General features: G+C 50.8%; 1 protein-coding gene across 1 annotated transcript in view; it reads right to left on the bottom strand.

Moving 5' to 3' along the window:
- Positions 1-3,517: 3,517 nt before the first annotated feature.
- The window catches only part of LOC136565198 (sphingosine-1-phosphate transporter SPNS2-like), a 136,740-nt gene continuing 123,657 nt past the window's right edge, over positions 3,518-16,600 (bottom strand). The window contains exons 12-13 of the mRNA XM_066563676.1: positions 8,475-8,521; positions 3,518-6,436 (exon numbers count right to left, since the gene is read on the bottom strand). Coding sequence (XP_066419773.1) covers positions 8,479-8,521 — 43 coding nt within the window. The 3' untranslated portion in view covers positions 3,518-6,436; positions 8,475-8,478. The remainder of the gene's footprint in view (positions 6,437-8,474; positions 8,522-16,600) is intronic.

Here is a 16,600-nt window from a genome sequence, read left to right on the forward strand (position 1 = left end):
TTGGTGCTGGCTCCTGGCAGAAGCTTTGCTGGGAGCAGGGCTGTGCCTGTTGTGCCTTCAGCTCTCATCCTGCAGGTGGGTCTGTACCACCAGGCAGAGATAAGGGCACTGGAAATGTCATATTGCTTTTGGAGGGGCTGAGAGAAGAGCTGCAAAGGGCTGTGTTTGCCTGGGGCTGTTTATGTGCCTTTGCAATGATTCTCTGCTGAGATGGCACAGAACTCCTGGGAGTCAGCAGCACAGACATCCCACTGCAGACCCACAGCTTCCCCTTTCCCTGGCCCAGCACTGATCCCCCAGGCTGAGCTGCACATCCAAGGTGTGTGCTGGCTCCTGTGAGCAGCAGGTGAGGCTGGAGTTTCTGTGCCCAAGTTCAGCAGGGAATCCTTCCCATGCCTCCCCCACAGCTGCTCCCTCTGCACTGGGGCAGTCAGGGCTGAGGGGCACTGCCTGTGGTGCTGCCTTGGAGGACACAGCCCTTGTGCAGGCTGGATGAGGAGGGCTTGGCAGGCTCTGGGCTCTCCAGGTCAAGATTGGCACAGATTGGGCAGGAGGTGAAGGGCAGCTCTCCTTGTGCCCACCCTGGGTGACTGTTGGGTACCAGACAGGTGGAGATTTGGGCTGCAGGTGTCCCCAGGACATTGCAGGAGGTGGCTGATTCCTGCTCTCCATGGTGCCCCCACGCTTGTCTGAGCAATTCAGGACTGCACTCACCCTGCTGGACCTTTTCTCCCAAACCCTTTACTCATCTGGAGGTGGCTGTAGGCTGGAATTGCTGCTGTTGCAGCCTAAAGAGCTGCAAATCTCTATTCCCAGGCAGAAGGTGTTGGCAATTACTGCCAATCCTGTCTCCAGGAAAAAGGGCACCTCTGCTCCCAATGGGCCTGGGATCGACCCTGGGGATGCTGCCCTGCCTCTGCCATTTACTGCTGAGAGCTGCTTCATTGCCTCGTTAAAACCTCAATCCCAGCTAAGCCCCTCCAGCTGTCCCCAGTGATGACTTTTCATGTTTTATGCAAATGCAGCACACAGGAGGCCAGCAGGTCACGGCTGCCCCTGGTTTAATGATTTCTTTCTTTGTGCTTGTTATGTAGGATATGCTGGGATTTTGTGCCTCTGCTGTGTGGAACCAGAGGAGGAGCAGCAGGCAGGTGTGCTGGGTATGGGAGGCAAGAGGGAGCAGGAGGAGAGGGCTCTGTCCAGGGAATCCTCACCTGCCTGCAGAGAGCAGCTGTGGCACCCAGAGCCACCACGCCGAGGCCACAGGGCCTGGCTGAGCTCTCTGGGATTCCTGGCAGGGCCCCTGCAGCGAGGAGCTCGTGTGGATCAGTTTGTCACTGTCACTGTCACTGTGGGAAGGGCAGAGCACGAGGCCAGAGCGGTGCCAGCTGCTGTTCCTGACACAGGGATGGACACTGGGCAGTGCCAGCTGTCAGCCTGGCTGGCCTCTCCTTTCTGTGTTCATGGGTGTGCTCAGCCTCCAGGACTGGCAGAGTGGGCAAGGGGAAAAGGGACAGGAGAACTGATGGGCACAGTGCAAGTCATGGTGCCCTCTTCTGCCAGTGAAATTACCTGATTTGGGGCTGGCTTTGATGCACTGCTTCTAGAATGCAGTCACTAATCCAACAAGTCAAATTGTGCTTCACCAGCTCTTATTTGGGCTTTTTAATAATCTCAAAGGTTTTGTTTTACTTGATTTCAGGTCCTGTCTGTGGCTTGACCATTAGGCCTTAGATGGCTGAGCCTGCTCTGATTTAATGAAGCCTTTTCTTCTCAGCTGTCCTGGGCTCAGAGCTCAGAGCTCCATGGCTCTTCTGGGTGCAGGAGAACAGTCCCAGGCCCCGGGCACTGAGCTCAGGGGAGGGTGCAGTGGTGGAGAATGGCCAAAGCCATGGGATAAATCCAGGGAGTCCTGTGAGGGTGCTGAGGCCCTGGCACAGGTGCCCACAGCAGCTGGGGCTGCCCCATCCCTGCAAGTGTCCAAGGCCAGGCTGGGCAGGGCTTGGAGCACCCTGGGACAGGGAAAGGTGTCCCTGTCCATGGCAGGGGGATGGAATTAACTGGTCTTTATGGTCCTTCCAGCCCATTCCATGATTCTATGATTTCTGATGTAATATCCAGAGAGATTTTGCCAGGGACTCTGGGCAATGGGTGCAGTGTTGGAGTTGCTCAGGAGAGGTTGCCATGCAATCAGCACCTCTCTGTACAGTGTGATAATTGTACATGCACCAGTGACACCAGGGCCCTGCAGCACACAGAACACACAGACCAGCTCAGGAGAGGGTCAGGGCAGCACATGGGGCTGTTGTTTGTCACAGCATGCGTGGCCCTGTGAGAGCTCTACAGGCACTGAGGGGTTTGGGAGGGTTTGTGAAGCAGGGATGGGGAGGGAGCAAATGTGTGGGGGCACACACATAACACATAACACACACACACATAACACACTCTCATAACACACACACATAACACACACACACACACATGTAACACACACTCATAACACACATAACACACACATAAATAACACACACATAACACATAACACACACATAACACAACACACACACACACATAACACACACTCATAACACACATAACACACACATAAATAACACACACACATAACACACACATAACACACACATAAATAACACACACACATGTAACACACACACACACACACACACAAGGGTATGGCCCTGATCCAAACCCAGTGTGCACAGCACACTCTTAGCAGTAGTTGATGGATGGAAGCTAAAGCTGCTGAGCTTCAAAGCTTATCTGTCTATCTGCTGGAACATCAGAATTTGGAAAATTATTCTTAATCAAGTAATTTACAAGAATGATTAAGCTGAAAGCCCCGAGAGGCACTGACAAAAGGCCATCAGGGATGGGTGTTTTAAGTGACAGAGCCTTTGCTTTTGTGGTTTCCTGGTGTGCACAGTGCCCTGTGCTGGGGGAGGGCTCTGAAGGAAGGCCCTGCTGTGGGGGGGTCTCTCCCAGCTGGTCAGGGGAGCCTCAGGCCCCTTTGTCTGAGTGTCCCAGCAGCCCAGGCTGAGCTGCAGGGCTCTGATGCAGCAGGACCAGCCCCTTCTCTCCTTTATCCTGTGAGTCTGGTGGCCATGGCTGCTGTGGGATCACTGGAGAGGGGCAGCCTTGATGCCCACTGTGGAACCACTGGGAATCATTTCCTGCCTTCCTGAGCACCCAGCCCATGAGCACTGAGCCATTCCCATCAGCCAAGCTCCTCTGCTGTGCTGTGAGGGCCTGAATGGGGCTGGAGCAGGAGCCCACCTCGGGCAGGCCCACACTGACTCCTTCCCCCAGCTCTGGGGAATGGGAGGCTGAAATCCACCACCTTCCCTGCTCCTGCTGTTACTTCTCCACAATCTCTAGCCAGGCTGGTGTCCAGGGAAGTTCTTGGCAGCCCTGTGGCTGCTGGAGCTTGGAGCATCCTCATCCCAGGGACCACAGGAGTGCACAGCCAAGAGGTGACACAAGAAAAGGAGCAAGGGGGTACATTTTAAATACTTTTATTTCTTAATTTACATAAAGGTATATATTTGGCTTATCTTTTTTTTATACTCTGAGATTCACAATCAATCAATTGCTCTTAAAAAATAAAATAGTAATTTGCTTCTGAAAGAAATCAGAAAACTATTTTATACTCCTCCCTTGTATAACAAGAAAATGTGCTAATACTCCCATACATCACGTAGTAAAAGTGATTGTAAGTGCTGGTTTGCCAGACAATAAAGCCAATGGAGAAGAGAAGAAGCATTTGGGGTGGAGCTTGGGAGAACTCTGCTTCCCAGAGCACAGCCAGACATTTCTGGAGTTCAGTCACCCTGACCTAAGGGGAGAGGCTCTTGGGGCCACCCAGACCTGCGCCAGCAGGAGCCCCTTGGGGTGGCACTTGCTGCCTTCTGGGTCATTCTCTTGCTTCTTTGGGCAGGTGCCATTGCCTCAGTGTCCCACACTGTACAAACCACCTGACTGCCAGTGCAGGATCAGCTGGGGGGAGTTCATGCTTTAAAAAAATCCCCTTTATAGAGTGGAGTAGAGGAAACCCTCGTGATTAACTGAGGGGCAGCTGGAGCCTCCCTGGTGCCTCTGGACACTTGCACAGACCCCACTGAGTGCAGCAAGGATCTGAAGAAGCCTGAGCCTCCCTCTCTTAGCCTGGAACATGTGGGAGCAGGGATTCAGGGACCCCTTGGTGAAGGTAGGACTCATTTCTCACTCCTTTGTTTGCTCCCTTCCCTCTGTCCTTGATTAAACAGAATCCAGAGCATTTCCTTCAGGTGCATAAAGGATAAAACCAGCACTGAGCTCTGGCAGGGACTGGAGCCTGTCACAAACAAGGATTGCCAGTGACACTACAGAACACTTCAGTTCCCTTTTCATTGCTGACTCCTGAGAATTAAGTTTAAGGAGAATTCCTAATCTCTGACCCTTAGCAGAAATGTTCCATTTTGTTGACAATAAATGCTACAACAGAGAGCCTATCAGAAAAGCAATTTAGAAAATGTGGTTAATCTTCTTTGGTCTCTGAGATGAAATGACTGATTGTTGGGTTGCTTTTTGTTTCTTTTTAAACAGCTTACAAAGGAATTTCTTAATGGGAATCAGAAATTCATGTGCCTTTAAAGCCAAGTGTTTGGCTCCCAGACTACAGCTGCTGTGTTTCCCCTCTGAGTGTAAATAGTGGCACGAGGTAGGAAGTGAAGCACTGCTGGGATATGCTTTGCTTTGTTATTTCTAGCACCTGCTTGCTCAGGCACTAGAGGAACACTCCTGGCTCTGGTTCTTTAGCCAACTCTTAGAGCTATTGTTAAGGAATTTCAGGTGACAGAACCCTTGCAGAGGAGTCCTGTGAGCTCTGGGGAGGAGGGAAGGCTCAGGGGATTACAGGAATCCCCAGCCTGGGCAGGGATTTGCCATGGGGTGAGCACCTGGCACTAGAACCATCTGTGCTGCAGGGCTGTGCTGTAGGTCCCAGCACATCCTGGCAGGGAATGGGAGATAAACCCAGATTTACCAACAGTACCCTGCTGTGCCTGAGAAATCTTATGGCACAGCCAGGACAGCAGCTCCAGCCTTGACTCACACCTAGTTCTGCTCTGACATTTCCTGAGCTGATTTATTCCTCCTAGGAGCCCAAGTGCCCTTCATGGGGCAGCCTGGCCCTCTTCAGGACCTGTGCTCCCCTTCCTCCCCCATCCAGCTGACACAGCACAGCTTGGGCTTGTGGAGGTCCAGCAAACAAGACTCCAGTGGAATGGCACCATGGCAGCTTCTGCATTCGAGTCTCACCCAGTTCAGGCACTGGCCTTGTCTGACAGCTCTCAAGGCACCTTTGTAAAGGTACAAGAACACCCCAGTGCCAGGTCAGGCTGGGTGTGCAGGAGCCCAAGCACTGCTCTGAAGGCAGTGCCAGCCACCTGCTCTGGGCTATTGCAGGGAGAATTAGCATTGACAGTCTGATATGGTATCATGTAAACAAAGCACGAGGTCACAGCAGTATTGCACTCCCAGGCCCAAGGTGCAGCCATTCAGCCAGGTGGATTTTGGTATTTTAAAAGCCTGTGAACCTCCTAGGAAGGCTGAATTTAGCATATGGAAAACTCTTAGAGCCTGTAGGGATTTCTGTCCAACGTTCTTCTGGGCCTTTCTGTGACAACCACCAGCATACCCAGTGCAGTGAACTCTCCTCTGTCCCATTGCTCACGCTCAGTGACAGGTGGGGCAGCCACTGGAAGTTTTCCTGTGGTGCCCTTGCAGGCCCTGGCACCAGAGCACTGAGAGGAGGAGAGCTATGGACGTTATTCATGTCTGCTATGGTTGCACAGGCAGCTCCAGATTCCAAATGTTTAAATAAAAAATTTATCTAAGTATATATATATATATATATATCTCATCTAATGTCTCCAGCAGAGATAAAGCATCTTATAACATATTTAAATAAAAAATAATAATCTGAATCAAGCCTTCAGTGTCAAAGAAAAGGTGATGTACAGAACAGGTCCTCAACTAGTGCAGTCTGTGGTAGTGGGAGTGCTGGCAGAGCAGCAGCATTCCATAGGACACCAGCTGCCCTACAAACAATGTGGACTTCATTGCCTACAACTAACACCATGTACACAATCTACAGTTGCTCACTTGGGCAGCATTTTCTGGCTCCAGTGGACAGTTGGTTTCCATGCTCAGGGGACCCTCTGAATGTCCTCCCGTTCCAGAAGTTGCCACGTTCCCACTGCCCTGCTCATCTCCTGGTGCCTGACCCTGCAGGCTGGGGAGAGGGATGGATCTGGTGTGGAGACCCCCTCTGTGATGTGGAGCTGAAGGATCCACTGATACCCAGCACAGGAGGGCTTCCAGCTTGAGATCCGTGTGGTGGGAGCAGGAGTCCACGTGTCCTGGCCTTCACTGGCAGCTGCAAACAGGGAACAGAAGGTGTTACTGGGGAGCTCCAGGGATGGATGGCTGCTGGGGCACCCCAGCTCCTGGGCTGGTGGGGGCCAGCTAAGAGACTGCCCTGGTTTGAAAAGGAAGTGAGTTTTGTTGGAGGCTGTGGTCAAACCAATGGGTGCTCAGAACTGAATATTGGCACCTGGTGTGGCCACTGAGGACATGGATACACCTCTGAGAACACAGGGGGTTAAAAGCAGAGAACGCCCAGGGGAACTCCCTCTTGGTTCTGGTCCATGAAAGAGTTCAGACCTCTTTCATATTGGAAGTTAATAAAGTTCTTTCCTTTATTCCTAAGCTGGAGCCTGCTTTGCTCAATTTCTGGTCACATCTCACAGCAGACATTAGGGAGAAGATATTTTCATGGGTGCACTGGCATTGCACTCTGTCAAACCATGACAGAGACCCCTGTGTCTGTGCAAGCAGGGGGTTGGCAAAGCCTGCCCATGGGGATGTGCTGAAGCCATCTGGAATGGGAACAGAGGCACTGTGCCCCTGGCCCAGCCTGCTCCAGGAGGTCCCTGGCAGCTGTGCAGCCCCTGAGGGCAGCTGTGCAGGCACACCTGCTCCTGCTGTGGGCTGAGGCAGCACAGGACAGGCTCCACTCTTGCAGACTGCTTTTGACCCCCTCAGTTTACTGAAGAGGGGCTGCCTTGTGCCTTAAATGGACATTTTAGAAACAGCTGTCCCCTGGAGGGCCCAGCTCAGTGTGCTGCTGGCACGGCAGGGCAGGCACTGCTGGTGGCCATGCTGCCTTCAGGGACGTGTCAGCACCTCTGCTCACTGCTGAGGTACCACTGGGTGGCCTCTCTAGCAGCCAACTGCTGTCCTAGACAAAGGGGTAAGGATAACCAGTCCTCTCAGTGCAGGATTTCCTGTGAGAGGCCTTGTGCTCCATGTTATGCAGGAAATTGCCCCTGATCCTAAAAATTAGTGGCTGCTGCATTACAGAAAAATTCCCCTCTGATGGTGCCCTGGTTTCTTTCAAGCTGTATAAAACTGGAACAAAAAAGAGAGAAGTGTAGTGAAAAACCTTGGTGTGCCCAGGACACAGGTAGTGTGGTTTATAAGTCACTGGTTTATAAAGCAAGTTTCAGCAACAGCACCAAGGATTTCTTCCCAGATTTGTTTATGGCATTTTTAAAAAACCCCTCCAACTTTATCTAAAAGCTACTGCTAAATAATACTGTGTAAATGCACATCCAGCCCAGAGCCTGCAAACTCCAGGCAGCCCCATGCCCAAATCCACTCCTCTCTGTGGAAATAACACATCTGTGCTAGAGATTGCATGAAATCTTTTCCCTCAAAAGGCCATTCTGAAGTGTCTTATTGAGTTCTGATTTTCTGATTAGTCTTTCAATGCATTTAATTTATGGGAAAGAAATCTCCTCTTCAAAAAACTTGCTTTAATTAATTTTGGCTGCAGTAAAATGCTGGGAAGTGTTTATCCCTTGAGGCAGCTCCAAGCAGCAGCGCTGTGGCTGTGGGGGAGTGATAAGGGCAGCATGAACACAAGGGACAGGGTGGGCAGCAGGAAGGGGACAGGCCCTGCTCGCTCTGGCTCAGAGGTGTCACCCTGAGTCCAGGGTTGCAGAGGGGACAGGGTCAGGTGCTGCCAGGGAACACTTTCTGCAGAAAATCTGGACTGTGCCAGCAGTGGTGGTGTGGTAGCAGCCCATGTTTGACCCCGAGTAGGGCAGCAGGAGGTTTTGTGGACACCAAAAGGTTTTCAGTTCTGGCCTGGGACAGTCACATTGGTCAAGGGACACAGGTAACGTGGGCTTTTCTGCTCAAAGAAGGAACACCAGGTTCTGGAAGCAACTTGATACCACAAAGGACACTTGAGTTGACCCCTGGTCTTGATTTGCTCTGCTTTGGGCTGAGGGTGGCAAACCAGAGCTGGCTAAGGAAACTTCTCTGCAATTGATAAGGAAAGAGATGGGCTGACAGGGGTTTGGAGCAGAGCTGTAGCTTGGAACCTGCATCTGGTTTGGGTCACTCACCGTCTCAGACTTTCACAGAGGCTGGTGGCATCACAAGCTGATTCACCCTGGTGGAGAGAAGATAAAAGTGTTGTGTGAGAGCTGTAATTAGCAAAGAAATGGGTTCCTAATAACATACCAGCCTGGCAAATCCAGGTTTTGGTTGCTTAACAGTGTCTAAAGAAGTGGGACGTTAAAAATTGTCCTGCACAATGGTATGAAGCTGCAACCTTGTCACACAGGGGTGCCTGACAGCAGTGCTGACAATGGCTGGAACATGCCAAATAACACTGCTGGCACCAACTGACAAGGATTTGGGAAGGTCCCAGAGGCATCCAGGTAGCTACGATTTCCCTAAGCCAGTACAAGATTGTGCAGTGGCTGTTGGTGTCCTTCAGCCTGACAGCACAAATGTAAATCACTGATAAAAATTAAGTTAAGGAAAAGTGAGTTGTCTTTCAGTTTGCAGCTCCTGAAGTCCTGCTGCTGTTCCAGGCAGCTGCTCCCAGGTGATGGGCAGCGTGTGGCAGGGACTGCTGTGCCACCAGGCAGGAGCTGTCCTGCAGGACAGTGAGGGATTGCTCCTCTCTGCTCTGAGGGACCCAGGGACAGCAGCAATAGTCCTGCCAAGGCCATCCCTTGCCCCTGCTGCTTGTCCTTGCAGTACATGCCCTGGAAAATCCGACCTTCCTCAGCAGCAGCTCCTCTCCCATCCCCTCCCACACTGTTCTTGTTACTGCCTTTGACAGTGACACACACAGCAGGGCCCCGTGTGAACTGTCAGAGGTGACATCCTCACACTCCAAGACCTTTGGATCTCTGTGGGAACACCTGGATTCTTACAACACTGGGAGCCCCCAGCACACCCACAGACCTGCCCTGATGTGGCTGTGTGAGTGCTTTACCCAAGGGCTCTCTGCCTGTACTTGGGCAGCAGCAGCGTAAATAAATCTGAGTTACAAAGGGAGAGTCTCCACCTACCAGAGAAGGTCGGCTGTGCCCATGCTGAGGTTTAGGACTTTTCTTTTTGTTTATTTCTCTAAAATAATTTTCTGCTATATGTGTTGCTAAGAGACAATAACAACCAGGTATTTAAGAGAGGCAAAAAAGTGGCCACAGCTCAGGGGAGGGGCCCAGCTGACTGCTCTCTCTTTTTACCTGGGGGTTTCTCTGGGAAAGGCAGAGACACCAGCAGAACTGGGCTGGGGAAAAAAACCCAAAGGGGCTGGGGCAGCTTCTGGCTCTCTTGCTCTTCAGAAGAGGAGGAGGAAGAGGGTCAAGCTGCTGTTTGGGGGAGGCAATTCGCTGCCATCACTGGAGCCCAGCCCGGTCCTGCTTCTTCTGCCATGGGTGAACCTCTGGGACCTTATGAACACCAAAGGACCAAAGGACCCTTCATCTGCTGGGGTGCCTCAGGGAGACCCTGACATCCCTGAGCCCCTTCCCTCTCCCAGGGAGCCTCTCCTGGCTCTGTTCAGGAGCTGGGCTGCTGCTGCCCAGCCCTGCCGTGCCTCTGCTGCTGCTCCAGGCTTTTTGAACACCCACACTCCTGGCCTGCCAAGAGGCCCCACGGTTTTAGCTACAGCTGCGGAATTCCTGACACGCCTCATCTACCACCCCAGGATACTGCTCCTCCCTGCCTTTCCAGGTTCTGAGGTTCCTGCTACATCTCCTTTGCTGTTCTGAGGGGGTACCGGGCTCGGCTGCCCTGAGGGTTCATAAAGAAGCCTCTCCTCCCTCCCTGCCCATCTCGGCTGAGCCGCCATTGTTAACGTGAGGGAGATGAGGCCGGGCCCGCCCCACAGCGCCCCCTGCCGGCGGGGGGGAGTCCCTGCCCCGCCCTGCCCGGAGCCAGCAGCGCCCCTGGCGGCCGTGCCCGGAACTGCACCCAGGGGAAGGTCCCTGCTCTGTGCAGGGGGACAAGGCCGGGCCGGGCCTGCGCTGCTGCTGCTGCTGTTGGCTTGTTTGTTATGCACACATATTCCAGTACAAGGACTGTTGTTTCCCGTATCTTTGCCTGAAAGACCCTTAATTTCAATATTATAATAATTCAGAGGGAAGGGGGTTACATTTTCCATTCCAAGGGAGGCTCCATCCTCAAAGCAAGAACCAAATTGCTCCAGTGTGGTGTTACATTTTAGTTAAATAGTTTGCTCTGTCTCACCCCTCGAAAATGTACGGTTTACTCCAAGCCTGTCATCCTCCCCTGAAGTATCATGGATCTGTAATCCCACTGACCCAAGTCTGATTGCGCCCCCTTTGAATCTCCCTGTTAAACTGTGTGAGGGAGACCAGATCCTCTCTTGACTCTTTGCTCTCTCTTGGGCCTTTGCCTCTCTTGGCCCTTTCCCCCCTGGGCTCTTCTTCTTTCCCCTTCCCCCCTTCTCCCTCAGAAACCATGCTGCTCCTGGGGGGGGGGGATCCCCAATAATTACCACCCTCATCTAATTAGCACCCTCAGAAGCCGTGTGGAGTCTCCTTGCCTGCCAGTGAACATTCAGCTTAGGGGGACCCTGGGACTCCCCAGGGACCCTCAGATGAACCCCACCACCCCAGCAGTGGTTTGTAAATCTGCTGTCACAGGCAGCTTCTCCCTGCAATAGTGAAACCTTCAGACAGTGCACAGGGAGCATCGCAGAGCTGCCACTGCCCGAGGCCCTGCCAGGTGACAAATTCTCAGGAAACACCACACTCCTTTGGACACATTAAAACTTAGTTGTGGGTCTTCACCACACTGTGTCCCTGACCCAGAACGCTGTTTGTCGCTGAAATGGGTTCAAATGTTCCAGGATAAAAATTAGGCAGTACTCAGGGGACACCTTCCAAGAAACCTCTGCATCAGGAACTGGTCCAGTTCAGCCCACAGCTCTTAAGTTCACACCAACCCCACAGCTCTCCAAGGTGCACAGAAGCCTCTGTGCTTTTTCTGCCTTTCCAGGCTATAGACTGAAATATTTCTAATGGAAGAGCTGACCCAAGTTTCTTCGTGCAAGTCCCATTCTTGGTAACCCCAGTGCACTGGAAATCACATTGTATTGAACATTGGTATTGTGCAGAATACACCAGAGAAAACTACCTGGGAGTGCTACAGCCAACTTCAGTAGTAGGAAGCAGAGAACACTGAAACTCCAGAGGTTTGAGTGAGCCATAATGTTTGAAAGTCCTGTCCCTTAGCACATCATTTCACATTCTTAGAGGACACAGAATCTATGAAAATAAAGTCAGTTTTGCCATGACTTTATCATGGACCTGCATTGCTGACACAACTGGAAATAGACACAACTTTGCTGCTTGAATAACAGTCCAGCCTCCTATGGGATAAAATGTACCACCCTTTTATTTTAACACATTTCTCTCAAGTTCTGCTTTATCTCTGTTTCACAGATGGGAACAGAGGCCTGGAGGGGCAAATCCTGAAATGTTTTTTGAAGATTTGATGGGAAATTAGACTGCACGTGACTTGTGAACCTGCTGGGGAGAGAAATGACTTTCAGGGATCACACAGGAAGCTGGTGGACAGGACAGAGCACTGAAACAGTTCCTAAATTTGGGACAGTGCCTCCTCAGTCCCTCTGAAGCCCCGAGCTGCAGACAGTGGTCACTGCCACAACCAGTGGCAGTGGGGCTCAGTATGGATCAGGTGGGATTTTGTTTACTTTTCTTAAAGCAAATCTACAAATAATACATTTTAAACTCTCTTAGGTGGCAAAATGTAGTACATGGGCTTAAAATAACAAGGCTCAAGAGCATCTAAATCCCTCATTAAGTACCACTTGCCTTTCTAATAATGATAATCCCACACTGAATGGATCACTGAGCATGGGCTCCCAAATTGTTCTGTTTGCTCTGCAGTGTTTTTTTAAGATTGTGAATGTTTTCATTCCTTGAAGAGAGCAGGGTGGGAACCAGTCTGTTATTTCTGGAGGAGGAGGAAACTCACCCAGACTGCCTTTCAAGAACAGAAGCTGTACAACTTTTTGGGGTTTTTTTTTAGGAACTCCTCTAGCAGTTAAAAATGTGGCTGATTCTCTCTAACTCCATCACTTCCTCTCCTGTCAAACCTAAATATTTCTCCTCGATCCTATCAAGTCATTTCCATGTACTGTGACAGCATCTATAATTCTGAAGTATTTATAAGACTGTCTGTTTAATATTAAACTACATGCTCTAGAGCTGTTAAATATTTATGCTATGTAAAATGGATCTAATTTCACTGCACCTCGGCCGCTTAGAGACCTGCAAGAGGACAAGACAGCCAATTTAAGATAACAGATGACTGGCCAGGATCTTTTACAGGTCAGCCATGCTCTATTTCAGGAACTGGGCAGGATTCTTCTCCAGATGCTCTGTGCCTTCCAGCCTTGCTGGTCCCCAGGCCAGCAGCTAATGGAGATTACAGGTTGTAGTGCAGCCAGCCCTGCTGGGCACTCCCAGGGCTTTGAAAGGATTCCTGCTGCCTACATCCAGAGCAAGAACCTCCTGCTCCACCCTGGGCAGCAAGGGGAGAGCCAGATGGCCCTGCTCACCTGTCTGCTGCAGCTGTGAGGAGCACTGTGGATGTGTGTGCTCCTGCTGAGCTCCAGGGATGTGTCACCCCTGTCCCTGAGCTCCAGCCAGGAGCAGGGTGCCAGGAAGGAGGACACACCTCAGAGTGCTGTGCCCAAGGCTCCAAGAGAGGCTTTTGGGAATGCTGCCAGCCTCGTTCATGTCAAGTTTCATGCCTAAGTTAAACACCACCTGTGTTTCAGTATCCTGCAGCTTTCCCAAAGCCCAGTTTTCTTGCTATCTACACAAGCCAGACTCTGGCTTTTGTAACTGAGAAGCACATTAGGAAATGTTGTCCTGGGTTTTACAGCCTGCTGTACTTAACATCACTTAATTTTTACAACCAACAATAAAATGCCTCAGTAGGGTCCTTCTAGACTGAAAATAAATCAGTTTTTGAGTTATTGAGCAGGAGTTTTTTAGTATTGAGTTGTTGAGCTGGACCTCATTCAGCAGACAGAAGTACAGGGGCTACAGGGGCAGCTGGACCACTGGACTTAGCAGCAATTCCTGCCAGTGATTAAGGATCCTTGTCCTTAATTTCAGTGGAGAGAATTGTGTGTTTCTACTGCAATGTGCCATCAAGTGCCTGTTTGAAGCAGTGCTTTGGGAAGGGACACAGGGGGACCAGTCACTAATGGCAGCCCCCAGTAGATTCCTCCTGTCTGAACTTCCTCAGATGCTGGGAGGTCAAAAACATCTCCAGAAGGCCTTGTAAACACACTGAAACCTGAAATTTTAGGTGATGAAAACTTCATGGCCAGACATCCTTGAAAGGTAAGGAGAATTTATGGCCTTAATCTATGAAAAACAAATCTATTTTCAAATACAGCCAGTTAAAGAGCTTTGCATCAGAGCAACATCACCCTCCAGCTGTGCCTCAGGGATGATGAGCAGCCCAGCCAGATGCAGCAGGCTGAAATTCCAGCTACTGAAGCAGCAGCATTCAGAGCTGATGTTGCTGCCTGAGACTGGAGAAGGAAAACAGAGGCTAAGGATGGTCACTTGTAGCTCCACACCTGCTCTAAGAGTGAATTTCATCACCTGATCCATGAACACAGAAGGGACTTGCACTGCTGCTGCTGTTATCACTAATTCCTGCAGATAACTGCTGGAACAGTTATGGAGTAGGAGAGCTGGAGCAGCCCCTGGAACAAAGCAAAGCCACAGCTGTTCTTTCGCTATTTTGCTCACTGCAGAAGCCAAAACAAACCAGAGATCTCTCAGCTGGGCTCTGCCACACCCTGAGTGCAAACACTGGTGTCAGTCCTGCACCACCTTTGCACCAAACACTTCAGGAGGAGCAAACCCAGCAGGGTGGACACTCCAGTTCCAGTGTGTACCTCCTCTGCCCTTCATTACAGAGTTTTGGTAACAGTGCAGCAGGTAGCTGGGTTAGCCAGCCCTGCCCTGCAGCAGCTAAGCACAGTTCCCATTTTCACCTGCAGCTGGAAGGAGATGGCTTTGGTTCCCTGCTCCACAGCAGCTCTCCTGGGATGCTGAACAAGCTGCCACAGCCTCCAATCCTCCCCAAAAAAGCTGCAGAACATTAACCCTCACTCTGACCTGTTGCCTTCAGCAAGAACAGCAGAATCAAGGATTGCTCCCAGAGAGCAGCTCCTGCTCTGACTGACCTCAAGCTGTTCTGATGGTGAAGTCAGGAATTCTGGGACAAGATGTGATTGACAACATGAATTCCTGCAGAACTTCAGACTCCAAGCAGGCTGCAGCTGGAAACAGTGACTGAAAGGGAAGGAGAGCAACAGTGATCCATCAGCCTAGAGCTCCCAGTGAGTGGCACAAGGACAGGATGGCACAGTTAAAAACAGTCCAAGCACTGAGCTTCCTGATGCACCTGACAGGTTATCCAGCCTGCAGGAACGGGCTGTTGATGGAGCTGAGGTCAGTTTGCTGGAGGAAAAGGATGCTAAGAGAACTCTAACAAAATTCAGCCAACAGTCTGGCACAGCAGGAGTTTGCTTTGGAGCAGGAGCAGTGCTCACTGTGGCTGCTGCTTGTCTGTGCTCTCATTCCCAAGCAGGGGCTCTGTGCTCTCCATCCCAGGCTCACACAGGAGCTGGCTGTGCCCAGCCCTCCTGCACAGCTGCCCTTGCCTCTGCTCTGCTCTGTCACTGGGGACAGGGGCTGCCCTGTCACTGCCCTCTGTCACTGCCCTGTCACTGCCCTGTCACTGCAGGGTCACAGCTCTCTGCTGGGGACAGGGGCTCCTCCAGCTGCACTGAAGAAATGAATTGGCTCAAATCCCGTTTTCTTCCTGCATGTCAGTGGGTTTAGTAAACAAAATATGATAATCATGTACAGCAAATATGTTTCCCCCTCTATTTGGTTCAGCCCCTTAAAGCTGCACAGACTGTCAGTATTTTCCATCTGTTCATTTAATCCAGGTGCAGATTTGTCTCCAGAGGCAGAAACATGGGTCAGCTTCCCTTTTCCCTCTTTCACACATCTTTACTGAGGAGAAAACTGGCATAAAGGAAAAATCAATAACCTTTCCTGCTATTTTCCCAGGCAGCAGAACAGATGTGAAGATGAGCAGTTTACAGCATCAATCAGGGTCCCAAGGACCGGGATGGAAACGAGCTCCAGAGCTCACCAATCTTTGGGGGTTCTCTGCCACAGACCCCTGAAGTCTGTGAAGATGTGGGTCTTGAAACTTTGTGCCTGAGTCTGTCTCTGTAAGGATGATTCTGCCAGATATTGATGGGCTCAGTACTGAGGTGGAGGGTTTTAGTGCCACAGAAGATGTGTGTAACAACATACAATTATGTCCTCTGAAATACTGGAGAAAAGAGGCAGTGAAGTGCCTCACTTCTGATTGAATGATTGGATGGCAAGGGGGAGAAAACATGACATAAAAAGCAGATAAGAACAAATTAAATCTTAAAATAGAAAATCCTGTAGAACATCCTGATGGCACTTGATTAAAAACATACTTCTTGTCCTCCAAAAGAACTGCCTCATGCTACAGCTCTTTTCACCAGCCTCTGAGCTACCAGGTGTGGGAAATAACAGAACCATGGAAGGGGCTGGGTTGGAAGGGACCTTGAAGAGCACCTCATTCCAACCCTTGCCATGGGCAGGGACACATGCCAGTAGATCAGGAGGCTCCAAGCCCTGTCCAACCTGGCCTGGAGGCCTCAAGGAAACATCCATCCATTCCACTCCACTGTTACAGTCCTGGCAATCCCCTGGCTTGCAGTGGTCTGGCAGAAACTTTGGGAATGACCAAGCCAGAGCACTTAAGACACACCTTACTGCATCACTGGAGATAATACTGCAACTGCTTGTCCCTGTTTCTCTAAAAGATGTCACTCAGCCTGTGCTGGGTTTGGCTGGAGTAGATTTAATTGAATTTTCCTCCCAGTGTCTGGAGTGGGGCTGTGTTTTGGATTTGTGCTGAACATGGGTGATAATATAGAGATGTTTTTGTTATTCCTGAACAGGGCTTGCATGGAGCCAAGGCCTTTTCTGCTCCTTGTCCTGCCATGCTGGTGAGGAATTGGGTGCCCATGGGAGGACACAGAGCCAGGACAGGAGACCCAAACTGATATTCCACACCCTATGACACTGTGCTCAGTATA

This window comes from Molothrus aeneus, chromosome 20 (assembly GCF_037042795.1).
Source record: "Molothrus aeneus isolate 106 chromosome 20, BPBGC_Maene_1.0, whole genome shotgun sequence".
NCBI classification, from domain to species: domain Eukaryota; kingdom Metazoa; phylum Chordata; class Aves; order Passeriformes; family Icteridae; genus Molothrus; species Molothrus aeneus.